We start from the raw sequence: 14,896 nt of genomic DNA, 5'->3' as shown, positions 1-14,896 counted from the left end.
TACCAGTAAAGCAATCAAAAAAAACAACAGAAAGGAAACACTACTGTCCTGATTGTTGTTTTCATATACCCTGAAACGTCTATATCTGAAGCTGTTACATATACCCTATCTGACACACATTAGTTGTTTTAACAAATCACATGGTGATTTAAAATTCTAGTTGATAAGGATGATTTGCTATGACGTAGTTACACTAGAAGAGTATTTAATCCACTGAAGTTTATATTGCATGCCAAGTCCATATAAGCAGTACCAGTTGAGGCATTTTATACTTGTATACTCTATAACTGTATTAGAAATTCATGCCAAACATACACTAATAAATCTTTAGTAATGCACAACTGGACTAATCTGAGCCCTGTTTTCCCAGGAATTTTAATTGTATTTATGGATCGTCTGCCAGAATAGCATACTGATTGCCTAATTCTTCACAAGACATAGTACACAAGAGAGTAAACAACATCCCTGGTAAAGTGTTATTCTGCAACCTTGGATGATCAGATGTCTGGGTTCTTTGGAAAGGAGCGTTTGTCATTTTTTTAAGAAGCTTGTATTGTTACTTGGAGCATACTTATTCTTTTCCAAGCTCAACATCACAGCTGGCATGTCTGATACTTATCTTTAGTAGAAGATTTCTGAAGTCAAAGGACTGTAAACAGAAGAATGCCAGCTAATGTATTTTAAACCATACCTATCCCAGGAAGTTACACAGGGCTTTCAGTCCCCAAACAAGGGTGCAACCAGGTGTGCTATATATGGGAAACACAGACTGCAGCTAACACTTAAAGTTCTAGGAGCTGATCTGCCTGAGAAGAAGAAAAAAAGGAAAAAAATAAAAGTGTTACTTGAAATTCACTCCTTCCCTGTCACTCTGCTGCATTATTAAAGTCACAGATACGCACACTTAAAAAACAAAGGGGCATCAGCACTTAGGAAAAAATTAAGAGTTATGTGTAATAATTTTTTTTTTTTAAACCTTTATGCTCTGGTATCATTTCACCTCCTGGTGTAAGCCTGGAAGAATTCAAAACTCAAGGAAACAAGTTTGTAATTCACCAAGACTATAAATCCATTTCCAATTGGAATTCTCAGTAGACCAGATCATGACAGGGATGTTAATCCCCATTAGGTATGCGAAATCCTACATTAACTTGTACCTTGCACAACTCCTGTGTGATCAGCAGGAACCCAGCAGGATGGAAGCTAGTTATGATTCCAGATATTTTTTATTTTAAACTGTAATAGTGCAATGGACTGTAACAGAACACTAAAAAGCACACACCATAAGAGCTTTCCTGTACTAAGAAAAAGAATAAGAGTATTTAAAACTGCAATAGTGTAGAAAAATTCAGTAAGAGACTAGAAGCCATAACAGAAAGAACTGAAATGTCCCTTGAACCTTCGAACAGAGACAGGCCCAAAGCTTTTGTAAGACCACTAAAGACTGAAACTACATCTCCCTGTACAGTTTACGTTTAAACTGAAGAATTTTTCATTGGGGGGGGAAGAGAGAAACAGAAAAAGCAAATGTCCCCGCTTCTTGTTTTAGCAGTGGATGTAACTTGCACAGGGCAGTCTGGAAACCTGCCCATCCACCTCACAATCACTGGAAGGGGCAGTTTAGCCTAAATATCACACTGTCTATGTCCATTTACTATTCACCTGCTAAAAAATAATAAAGGGTGGGAGTAGCAAGTGACATATTTAATTACTAAGTAAAAGAAGTTTCTCCTTTTCAATATCATAAAGATCAAGTCAACACATCCTGTGCATAGTTCCATTAATAGATACTACTATTATTCCCTTGGAAAATTTATTCATGATTATTCTCATTCTTGTTCATTTTTCATTACCCTGAATCACAAAAATAATGCCTGTGCCAGAGAACAATAAAAGACAGCAAAGGCACGATGGCTTTTTTAATCTGTCCATGAAAAAAACTGAAACTATGTGACATTATTATCTTGCATCTGACTTGTGTTTAAAACACTTTCTGAATGTTTCTGCTTCCTCAATTTTCCTGTTTCTGAAATGCTGCATTACATGGAGATCCAGCCAGCCTAGAAGTAGGCTGGTAATAAATCTGCATATCCTTCCAACAGAACTACTCTCAAGGTATTTTAGTCAACAAAACCAGTTTATAATCCCAAATTCTACAGGTGAGAGACCAAATGTGGCGTGTAACATCCTTCCTTGAAATCACCTCGCATACCTTTGAACTGGATTACTTGAACTCACCTTTGAACTGGAAAACTGCACATATGATGTCAACTACACCAACTACAACAAATCTTCTAAAAAGATTTCTTGTGTTTGTAAACAATCAACCAATAGCCTGTTGCTAGCAATGGGCAGATTTAGAGAAACTGTTACGAAGAATAAAATTGCAGGACACGCAAGTAAGCATGACATACTGGAAAACAATTAATCCAGTGGAATGTTGCAGGGAAACACACATCAACTGACAGATCTGAGGTACATTTGCAGTTCTGCACTGACATTAATCAAGAGGTCCCCTGACAACAGACCAGGAATCTGTAAATACACATAAATTCAAACTGAGCAGAATTGCACTAGGAACCTGAATAAGCAAAGAAAACCCTGCCTTCATTAACACAGCCAATCTCCCAAAGTGAGGGTTACTGAGAATGGGGTGCTTCTTGCCTTGGAAATGATGTAACCCCCTGCTGAATTTCAAGAAGGGCAGTTTTGTTTCACAACAGTCCTACGTCACTGTCCATCACTATGAATACCCCAGTAAGTAAACTGAAAACCAAGAGAGGAAGATACATGGTGATAAACATGCTGGAAAGCAGAAGCATCCATTATGGAAACAGCATCAGCTTCAGGGCTTAACCAATTTACTTTACAGGATCCCTGCTGCCCAGTTCTCTACAGAAGCAGATGCCAAAAGTGTCCAAAGTCAAAGAGCCTATCTTGTTTGCTATGACTGAATAAACAGTGCAAGAGATTCTTCAGGTCACCTGAAGAAATTTTATACAGTGCACATTGGAAGATAAAAGTGCTATTCTCTATGTTCCTATATTAAATTACAGATTTACAGGTGTGCACAGTATAGCCAATCAAAGACAGGAAAATTAAAAGGAAATTAAACTAGAAATTGACAATGACATTTATATGGACGTAAAAGGAGGCCCATATGGGAAATAAAGTCTAAGCGACTGCCAAGGAAATTTGTTTACAGCTGATGATACAGACATAGCTAAAACCATAAATTTAATCCCTGTCTCAGCAATTGCAAAGGATAGTAAAAAGGAAACAACTTTACAGTTCTTATCTGTTGAAGCAGACAAGAAAAGGACCCTGAGCATGCCTCAGATCTGTGGTGAGGTTGTTGCTACTGTAGATGCTCGGGACACACGGCAGTGCTAGTAACTACTTCTGACAGCACAGATTACATCTCTCACTGACACCACAGCAAATATGCAACTTTGCATTAGAAGTTAGATGGCTGAGAAATTTCAGCATGTCTGCACCGTACAAAATAGCAAACCATTCCGGAAAGAGGAGGAGGAAAGCAGGAGGCAGACTGGGCAATAACCAAGCCCAGTGAGTCATTGCAAGATGCTCATTAGCAGAAATGAGAAATTCACCCATGACTGCATCCAGAAAGACTGGTGATGGTACACTGAGATCTAGCAGAGGGAAGAAGTCTGGCAAAGGAAACAAGGAAACCAAGCTCCTGAAGAGGTCATCACTTCCTTCCAGAGCAAAAAAAAGAATGCCAGGACAGTTTTTCGTTTCCCCATGTCTCATATTTCATGTAAAGTTAGGTAAAGTTTACCAGCAACATATAGCAACCTCCACTAAATTCTGTGCCCGGGTGATCTAAGGATTTATATTTTTGACATGTATTAGCACAATTACCACAAATGATACACTAAAGTTCCAGCCACAGTTACCAGACACAGTTTCATCCTTAGTAGCACTCACAAATAGGCCTATACTCGCCATATGAAATCTAAGCACCTGGGAATAATCTTCAGCAGAATATACAATGCCATAAGAAATCACTGCATTACATTGTTACAAAACTCTCATTTTGTATTTTCCATACATATTAGATTTTCCTAATGTTCATTGAGTGTACACTCCATTAAAAATGTTACATGGCAGTCAACATGAAGGTAACACCACCCACAACCTCCACTTTATCATATACTAAGAGCTGCCTAAATTTAAATACAAAGTTGTGATATGCACAACTACTGCTTAAGACACATGTACGTGCACAAAGTCCAAAATTTTATATTCATCAAAATTTATTCATGGTACAGAACTTGAAAAGTTAGGTGAACAACGGGGAGAAGAAAAGGGGAAAGAGCAGTCTGATTCCAACACACACACACACACGCACACACACACAGAGAGGTTTTAAGTATTTCAGATAACCTTAGCAGGAAAACAGAAAATGAAGACTTAAATACCTTGAAAAATTGAACTAAAGAATGACAGTGGATGGTGTAACTGACCTGCATGACTAACTCTCAGACAGAAAGCCCCTAAAGCACAGTTAACCCCCTCACATAATAAGCTTGACATGAGGTCTCTACCATGCAAAATCCCATCTCCAGAGCAACTCCACACCCGAATGCAAGTACTCAATTGCAGCTCCCCTTACAAATGCAAGTACAATGTATTTCTCTGCTTCAGGATTCAAGGATTCAGGTACAAAAAGTGACACTGGTTTTCCTGGAAACTTTTTGTCACAGGATTTGGACCTACTTGTTAGAATAGCTTTAACTGCATTAAATGCGGATGCAAACCTTATGGATATGCTTTCTTACACGTATTTTAACGACTCTGTGTGCCTGCACAAAATCTTTAAAAAAGAGAATTTAAACAAGTGAACCCATTATGTTATCAGTAGAGAAAAGGATGAATCTTGAATCACTGAAGTCTCCTATACATATTTTTAGTTTGTTTAAGCAGCCTGGGGGAAAAGGGGGAAGCTATTACAAAAATGAGCAAATTTTTACAATACCACAACACTCCCTCATGCCACTTAATGCCCGTTTTACATTTTCATTCAATGCACCAAGCTGAATATTTTCTGTCACTTGATGGCTGCTGCATCAGCTGAGCACATTTGAGAGCTCTGTGCATGCTCTAAGTTTCTACTAGAAATTAACAAATCATTTTTGGCAAGTTGACTAAAACAAAACTTACGAATCCCTGGAGTTCAGGTTCCCCATAGTTTATTTTTTATCACAGCAGCCTTCCAATATCTGAAAGGGGCCTACAAGTAGACAGAGAGGGACTTTTCATCAGGAACTATAGCAACAGGACAAGGGGCAATGGGTTTAAACTTAAACAGGGGAAGTTCAGGTTAGATATAACGAAGAAGTTCTTTACTGTGAGGGTGGTGAGGCACTGGAACAGGTTGCCCAAATAAGCGGTAAATGCTCCATCCCTGGCAGTGTTCAAGGCCAGGCTGGACGGAGTCTTGGGCAACATGGTCTAGTGTGAAGAGTCCCTGCCCATAGTAGGGGTTTGGAACTATATGATCTTAAGGCCCTTTCCAAACCCAAACCATTCTATGATTCTGTGATTATCAGTGATAGCATACTAGATAATATCTTCTTACTCATAGGTCAAAATATTAAAGCTTAACCTTTCCCCTTAGGCATTAGTCTTTGTTTGTATCAATTCGCACTGGGGGACATAGATTCCACATACGACATTCCAGAACAACAGGAGGTTTCATCACTAAAAAAAACTGCTATGAATTAAGCAAAGCTATTTCAAAGCTTTTCTTCTCCATAAGATTACTGGCAGACAGTATTTATAATTTTCAGTGACTGAAATCCTTATTTTTCAAGGATTCAAGTTTCCTGCATTTCACTGACCAGTTAACAGACAATCCAAATTTCTTTACCAGATAATGTGATTCTGCCTCTCTACTCAGCCCTGCTGAGACATAACTGGGGTACACTGTACAATTCTGGGCTCCCTTCTTGTAAGAAAGACATGGATGTAATGGAGTAAGCCCAGTAAAGAGCCATAAAGGTCACAGAAGAGGAGGCCAAGAGCACTGGGACTCAGCCTAGAGAAGGCTCAGAGGAATCTTATCAGAGCGTATATAAACACGACTGGGGGGGAAGTAGCAAAGGCTTGACCAGACTCTTCTCAGTGGTGCCCAGTGACAGGGCAAGGGGAAATGAGCACAAATTAAATATATGAAGTATCACTTAAGAAAAAAAAAATGCCCTTAATGAAATGGAAATAGCAGTATTACCCCACCATATTATCAGTCACATCCTGTAACATCTTACTGGTATATACATTTTTTAAATTACTCCAGAAAGTGATGCTCTCCCTTTTAAAGGTCACACTGAAATCAGTATAGCACAATGAAGGCATTAGGTAGCTTACTCTGTAGTTTATGTCGATCTTAACTAGTAAGTGGCCTATTGGAATTTACCAGAATTATGGTCACTTTCCCTACTACTTCCTCTCAGGTGGTCCCAGAATTTGTTGGGACTAAACGACTATTTAAAATTTAACAGATTACTGTGGTATTATTGTTGTTATTTGTCCACATTTTCATACTGCATCCCAGCAAATCTCCTTTAAAAGGTTTCTATTCAAATGATAAAATAGTGATATTCTTGAAACACTGAATAGAATAGAGCATTCTTGGAATACTAGTCACTTACCTATGTATTTTGTGACCTTACTGTTCACTATTACATATTTATGCTATGTTACTTTATGTTTTAGACCTTTCTGACATGCTGATTCTAAGACCTCTATAATTCAGGTTATGATGCCAAGTAACTTGGTAAAAGTACTAAACAAGGAGAATTTGACCACAGAATGGGATCATCTCTTGGGACGAAGACTAACGTAGGACAAAAGGACTTGAATTCTTTCAACTCACTCTGAAAGTACTTTTTACTTCTTGCGTTGTTTTGCTAGTTGTGAATGTTTGGCCACAATCTCCTATTAGTCCTAGTACTGCCATTTCCTTAAAAACTGGCACTGTAACATAGGAAAAAAAGTCAGCAGTGTGGATTCAGAACATCAATCAATAATAAGTAAAATCACTACACAACTGAGTATTGACATGAGTGTGAGCATTCACATTTTTAGTAAAATACACAGATACTGGGCTTCTTGCCAAATTCACTAGTTAACTTTATTCCTAAAACATCCATACGGAGCTCCATTTCCTTTAAGACCTTTATAATCAAGTTCTGTAAATTGAAATGTTTAAAGACAGGGAAACACATACTCGTGGATGTGTATTCATTACGCGTAGTCATAGGGAGAGAATACTTTAGTTAGGGTAATCCTTTTTTACATAGTATTCTTCAAACACTGACAATTGCAATCAACTTACTTCGAAGAGATGGTATAGTTAAGAGAAATAAAAGAAACCCTTCTTGTTGATACCAAGACATTGCCACTGGATTCAATTACTTCAAATTTGTACAATATGACCAAATATCAGCAAACATTTTAAAACTGTCATTTTATTTTTTTTTTTGGTGGGGGGGGAGGGGGACGGCACATTTTTAAGCAAGCAAAATAGTTTGTAGTTTTAAGTTTTCAGATCTCCTCAGTCTGATTCCCTGCTCTCATGTGTAAATCTCTACCTTTTAGAAAAGAACCTCACTTCCTTAATACCTTCCTTTGGGGTAATATTCTTTAGTCCACCAAAATTAAGGAGGACCTATAATGGAACTGAATCCTTTAAGTGAAAAAAAACATATCCAAATTCACTTGCAATAGTCAGTAAAATTATTGTTCAAAAATGGAATGACCTAAACACACACTTCCTCAGGTAAGCATTCTTCACCAATTTTCCTCTGTAAACACAGTTTCTACCCTAACCACGCCGCAATGGATGTTTATCACGCAATTTGGAGATTATTATCAATGATACATTTCAGAAACATGCACAGAACAGTTTGCAGAATTAATATAAATGATGAAATGGAGTCCAGGATAAGCACATGACATACTGCTATAGCTTCCAGTTATGCAAAATTCCATAGAGATCTAATTATTTTCAATGAGCAAAGGAGAGTTCGGAAACAACTTCAAAATGCATGTAAGTCAAGATTTTAAATTACACTTGAATAAAGAAAACAAAAAAGCTAGGGGGAAGGTTCGTCCTAATAAAAAGTCCATAAATACCCTGCAAAGCACCAAAATACCATGAAACCAATACTTTCAGGAATTTCATTCCAATGCCAAGGAACAGAATGTACTCATTGTGACTAATACATTAAAATACTGAAAATGAATTCTAACAGATTAAAAAGATCTTGTAGCAAGTGAAAGGTATAGTTAAATCATTCCAAATCTAATCAAGCTTAATAGCAGGGCAGTCTTTCTCCATTATTAATAAGAACGTAAGCTGGATAAGTACACTGGGAAACTATAAATTATGGCTAATAAAAGTAATACAACACTTTTTTACAAATATGTTTTTAATTAAAAATGAAAAGACAGCCTTTTTTACTGAAGCAATTTGTTGCACGTTCTTAAGTTTGATCTTCTGTGGTCTCCCGCACACATATATTTCCAGCAGAATGTTATTAAATGGGGGTGAAACCAGAATACAGTTTTAAACGCAAAATCAAATCCACATTTTACATGTTTACATTTCTGTGTGGAAATAAGAAAATATTTTTAAATCTTGATCACTTAATCCTGTGCTTTGAGGTCAGGAATTATCACTCACCCCTGCCAATCTGCAGTCCAGTTTTATGTGAAAATTGTTGTTCTACAAGGGTAAAGCAAGTGACAGAAAAATTGCACACTACTTTCAGGCTTCCTTGGAGCTTTTAAAACACATGGCCAAACACGTTGCCATGGTAATGTTCTGCAAATACATCTAGAATTTCTTAAGATGGAGCTGAATATCACTGTTTTAAAATAAACTTCTACAAATTTAAACATAATTGCTCTATGATGTATTCAAGGGAAACAGTGGCTATTATCTAGCATTTGTAACACCTAAAGTTGTAACCGGATGTCCAATTACATTTTGTGCTCCACACGTTAAATCAGGCCACTATCTTCCTATGTAAAATACCCACATACCTGGGGTTTTATGTACTCTGACTGTCCTATCCATCACCACAATGCATTCGCACACACTTTTGTATCAGCCATGCAATAAAGTTGGCAACAGTTAAAAACAAAAATGATGAGACATGCTTAAGTAAAATGAATTTGGTTTTAAACAACGTTCTAAATATTTAAGTTATTCACCTTCTCATTTACAACCCATTAACTATTAGTTTGTGTCACTAAGTGTAATAATTAAAAAGAGGAACGTTATCATGCCAAACTTCCACTGTTATGCTCAGTGAGCTATTTTTAAACTGATCTGAAATGAAGCAAAAAAGAAAAAAATCCTACTACTGCAAAATACAAAAAAAAAAAAAAAAAGCAGCAAGATCTGTGCCTGCAGAATAGCTCAGTCCTGTTACACAATGTGATACGTTGTTTTAAATAACCTGCCACTGTAGGTAAACAGTTGCCTTATACTGCATTACATATCACAAACACACACATTCACTATAGCTTTGTGTGCCATGTACAGATAAAGCAAAGCAAAAATGCAATGCAATCTTGTAATTTTACTTTACAGCAGAGGTATAACCTTTACCCTGAATTAGTTAAAAGAAATCATATTCACAATAAAAACAGGTTGAAAATGTATATGGAATAACCTTACATTGTTCAAATAGCAATTAACCACACATTAGATTTCCAAGATATACATTGCTCTGCTTATGTAAACAGTCTACCCGACAAATCCTGTAGCAAATCCAACATGAAACAATTACACAGACAAAGAGATTGTAAACGACCTAAAACTGTAAAACAAACCCTTGTGTTAAAAATATTAGAATAAACTATAGGGTCATACCTGATGACTTAGAGACTGTAATGTCTCACCGGTTCCAAGCTGCATGACCTTTCTATTTCCAGAGACCCCCAAAAATTGCATTTCCTGTCTTACAGAAGTACATCACAGACCCATCTACCTTTCAAAATCTTCAGGGCTAGTGAAGAAAGCATTAACAGCCATTCTGCCCATCAGCAAGTGCTCGAGTCATTACCCTCAAGATATCAGATCTTAAATATAGTTCCCTCCGTGCGATTACAGACATCCAGTAGTCAAGGAGGCTGACACAGCTATATCACTGATGCTGCTAATGCCATCTGAAAACAGTAAGCTTACTGCTTAAAGCAATCCTGCATCATCCAAACAGAACAAGCCACATCCTTCAACTCCTCACTTGCGTTTTTTATAAAATCTAGCGCTGCCATTATGGATTTTGTTTTCATCTGTGGTCAGCTAAAGGAGAAATTAGATATTATGCAACCAGCTTTGCATTAACAAAAGAAAAACAGCAGATGAAGTGACATATCGAGGTTATCACATTTTGCTTGCATGACCACTCCTCAACAAGCACTATCACTATTCAGAAGCAGCATCACAATCTGATCCAAAGGAAAATTACCAGAAAGAAATTATAAACAATTCAGAGGCAGCAAGGCATTTAAATACCTTTGTGGTACTAAAACAGCTATTTTATGCAGCCTTACGAATCCTGAATTAAAAACATTGCTTGCCTAAGAATTTTTAGTGCTTATTTTCAAATAAATTGCATGATCACTGCATTGTTTCCATTACTCCCTGCTAGCAGCCAGAAAACAGCATGCCTTGAGAACATGCCAGTATTATGACAGCAAAAATGTGTTTTGATATCAAACAAAACAATCATGCATGGTTCTTTTCTGATACAAGAGACCTTTCAAGCTAACAAATGTATAGTATTCTCCTTAGTCATTTTTAAATTATTAAGACTACAAAGTAATAACCAGATTTTTATTAAAACACATACTTGATGCAAATTAATTATCATAAATCACTATTTATGTTTATTGTTGCTATTATTATGGCAACAAATTTATGCAAACAAAAACTTCACAGAACTAAGACAAAATAGTCCCACCAACAAAACGGAAAAAGTTATCATTTAACAGTTCCTCTGCATTCCAGACCCACAGAAAATTTACTGATGTTCACGCACTGAGAAAGTCCTATTGAGGCACTCAGTCCATATCCTTAAACAGAGGAACATCCCCTGAACACATATTGAAATATATTGCTACCAGTCGAATTTTACAGACAAATAAAACTTGGAGGAAAAAAAATCTTCCTGATATAACTACAGCTTGCATGTTATTTAAATGATTCTGGATGCCCTTCTTACTTTGAAATATAAGCAGAAGCTGAATCTAGAAGTAAATGGTTCTAAATTAATTCACCCAGATCCTATTCTGTTAGTTTAACATTATTATTATATAGTTGTAGAAGCTGGTCTTTTGAGTAACTTAATCAAATTTGGCTTATAGTCATTCACATTATGGCACTGATAAAAGCAAACTGGTCTCATCCATGAATATCACAGATTTTCCCTTTGAGAGAGAAACTGCTTGGCGTCAATTTTTAATTGATTCACTTTATAGAGCGTGCAACTGCCTCATCTACAGGGAAAAGGAACTCTCCTACATTCTTAGAAGGTCTCCAGTGACATGTCCAGCAGCCCAGCAGAGGCTAGCCACCGAAGCCCAAGGAAGTTTTGAAGTACAGTAGGGAACCATATCAAGCCAGACTTAATGCTGCTTTTCATATTTTCCAGAAAGTTAATCTTGAGACCCAACTACCTGATGCTATCGTCTTACATCAGCTGATAACGGCAGTCAGGGGGCCATTTTGTATATAGTGAATGTTCATTGTGAAAGCTGCCACTTTTAAAGGTTTCCCATAAAAACTCATGAATTCACATTCAACCTACAAAACAGTACCAAATCTATGTGCACAGGATATAAACGCACACACACAAGGAGACAAAAGGCCCTTTAAAAATGGAAAGGAGTGATTTAGCAGTAAAAGAAGGAGAAAATATCTTTCCCTACATCAGTATTAAACAAGAGTATCTCCCAGGGTAATATTTTTATTTCCAAAGATAATTTTATAAAAGATAATAAAACACCAGCATTAAATCTTAATTATTCCTATGCAAACATGCAGTTCTGCAATACTATATTCTGATCAGTAGCTACTTACAACTACATAAGGGAGTACAACCTTGTATCTATAAGTTGCTGGTAACCACTTCCAAGTCCCCACAAACCACCTAGCTAGAATACAAAGGCTAGGAAGATGGTAAGAAGTGACCACATAAAAAAATGTATTTTGCCAAGACACCTTTCATAAATAATACGCATGCTGTCTTTGTGCAAATCTTGAACTATGTAACTCCACCCAAAGAGTGAAAAACACAGAACTAGGAGCTTTAACCACAGCTGCCAGAAACATGTTATGTCGTTTCTGCTCACAAAGAATGCATAATCTCTGCCCAGCTGGACATCTGAGGAATTTACAGGATCATAGAATACTTAGAGTTGGAAAGGACCTTAAGATCATCTAAAATCAATTCAAAAGCTAGCAGAAGATAAAAGACTATTTTCCTGAATTAGGTTCAGATCTCAGTACAGATTGTAAATGCACTCAGAAATATACAGCAGTATGATCATATTTCATTTATATTATCCCAAGTAGGGGAATCTTCTCCCAGAAGTTATACCATGTCTTTCCTCATATCAATACAATTACTCTTTTGCAAAAGTGAAAATTTTAACATTAGAAATGTTAAGAGAGATGGCATAAGTACAATACTATTTTATACAGTATAGTTATTTATTCTGAGAGGTGTTCAAAGCAAGAATATGGTAATCCATTCGCTTTAGAATATCAACAGGTACCACTTTATAGCATACAAAAGTATTACTCTCAAATACAGTTCGCTTTTGTTTCATTTTATTTTTCACACGCACAGGAAAAAAGGGAAAAAAAAAATCTAGAAAGAGAGAAAAAAACAAATTCAGACTTCCTGTGGATTATGTAAGGTGAAATAATGGTCACTTCGAGTCTATTATGAATCAGCTTCACATAAAAAAACTGACCTACGCAATAAGTGAGCTAACAACAGAAGCCTTGTCAATCAACTGCTTAATTTAAAGTCATGTTTGCTGGTGATAGAGAGCACTTGAGATCAGTGAAAGGTATGACAGATCGTAAAAGTAAGGTGAGATGACACAGTGCTGTACCAAAAGAGCTGGAAGAACAATACTAACACATGTTCCTTGGCATCATTTGGGGGGATCAATTTTACTACATATTTATTAATGACAAGAGCACAAGAAGTATTAATAATACAAAAAAATCTTTTTGGGTTCACTCAAAAATTTCTGATATGGGAAATTGCTGCTCATGTGAGGAACAGAACATCACCAGGAAGACATGGATTACCTTTAGGAAAACTGGGGTAAAATTTAATAATGTGAAATGCAAAGATGTGAACTGATTATTAAGTTTCTGCTAAGAATTGAGAGCTCAGCAGCTGAAAATCACAGTGGATGAAACTGTGGGGACAAAGCTGATCACAGAGTAATTATGAGCTACCAATATGATGTCCCTATGGAAATGGAATGAAATTTTAAAATTATCAGGGAAGATATTTCTAGCAAACAGACATCAGCATTAATGCAATAACACAAAGCTCTATTAAAATCCTACTATTCTTGATTCTCATCATCTATGCCTAGAAAAGGAATTTAAACTGCAAGGGATAAATAAAGGCTTCTACAATGGTCAGGGAAATTTTGAGAGGAAGCTGAAAACATTTGCTTTGTTTAGTTTAATGAAAAAAAGACCAAGGGGAGATCGCTGTAGGTGTCAAGACCGAGATGCCAATGAAAAAGAAATAATATTAATGCAAAAGAAAAATCCTGGAACAAGCACAAATCCATACAAAGCTGTCATTAATGTTTAGTGGGTTTTACATTATCAGAAGTTGAAGGTTTGCAAGAGCAGAAAATCAAACTGAAAGAGCAAAAGCGTGTCTTTCATCCCTATTTCTACTAGAGACGATCATGAAAACACAGACGATTGAAGAAAAAAAGTGGAAATTCAAGGTACAGCAGAACTGGTACCAAGAGCAGGACCTAAGGAAAATGGGGAGACTGCCCTGGTGCTCAACAATGATTGGAAATAAGTTTGTAACTCTGAATACAAAACAAAACAACTAACCAAAAAAAAAACCCCCACAACTTGGTAACAGTTGGTTTCTCCTGTACTAAAAACACTGAGCTTTTGTCTCAATATCTAGAATGGTATTAACAATATAAATAGCTCAGCAATTTCCTTTAAGCAAGATAGTTCATCAGTTCTTAAATTTCGTCTGACTGCTCAGATCAACACAGATTAAAAAATATCTTTGTACTTGAGTGGAATAAGCTCAAAAGTAACTAATGATAGCCCATTCCCCTTTAATCCTAATGACAGGACTGTTTCTATTACCTCTCTGTAGTCTACCTATGTACCTCTTATTTAATTATCCCACGAAATTATTGAAGTTTTTTTTTGTTATAAAGTGTAAATACCCCTCTCTAGGCAAACAGGAAAACCATTTAGAACATACAAGCTTAGATTTATTTACTTGCTATGTTTTATGTACATATTTACTACATTCTCACAAATGAGGTACTGTTCCAACACTGTTCTTTTGTGATTAGTTCCACAGGCATTACATAAGTCTAATCAGGTCATCTGTGGATAACCACAACTGTGGTTAAAGGAAACTCAAAACCTTTATAAAACAAAATAGGAAACAAGCAAAGGCAGACCTGAACCACAGCTGCATAGTCAAAACCTGAAATGAACCGCTTGCTTCCAATACTTCAGCATCAAAACCTGCTTTTCCAAGTATCCTACTGTCAATAGTGTTGTATCCTAGCATTAGAACTCAAGTTGTATCACAGGTCAAACGCTGATGAG

At 36.5% G+C, this 14,896-nt stretch overlaps 1 protein-coding gene across 8 annotated transcripts in view; it reads right to left on the bottom strand.

The window, feature by feature from the left end:
• SLC4A10 (solute carrier family 4 member 10) overlaps positions 1-14,896 on the bottom strand; it is a 150,599-nt gene that overhangs the window by 105,767 nt on the left and 29,936 nt on the right. For 4 of the 8 annotated variants that reach the window (XR_008974121.1, XR_008974120.1, XM_057423650.1 and 1 more), the window contains exon 1: positions 9,914-10,352. The exons of 2 other annotated variants lie outside the window; for them this stretch is intronic. Coding sequence is in view for 3 of the 6 variants with exons in the window: in XM_057423650.1 (XP_057279633.1) it covers positions 9,914-9,994 (81 nt within the window). In the remaining 3 variants the exon portion in view is untranslated. Of the gene's footprint in view, positions 1-9,913; positions 10,353-14,896 lie in introns of those variants that run through there. 2 more of the 8 variants (XM_057423654.1, XM_057423656.1) reach the window with 2 other exon arrangements.

This window comes from Pezoporus wallicus, unplaced genomic scaffold (genome assembly GCF_028554395.1).
Source record: "Pezoporus wallicus isolate ANWC-B61680 ecotype Strahan unplaced genomic scaffold, APGP_CSIRO_Pwel_v1 contig_1181, whole genome shotgun sequence".
NCBI classification, from domain to species: Eukaryota; Metazoa; Chordata; class Aves; order Psittaciformes; family Psittacidae; genus Pezoporus; species Pezoporus wallicus.
This window is presented reverse-complemented; position numbering and strand designations above follow the sequence as displayed.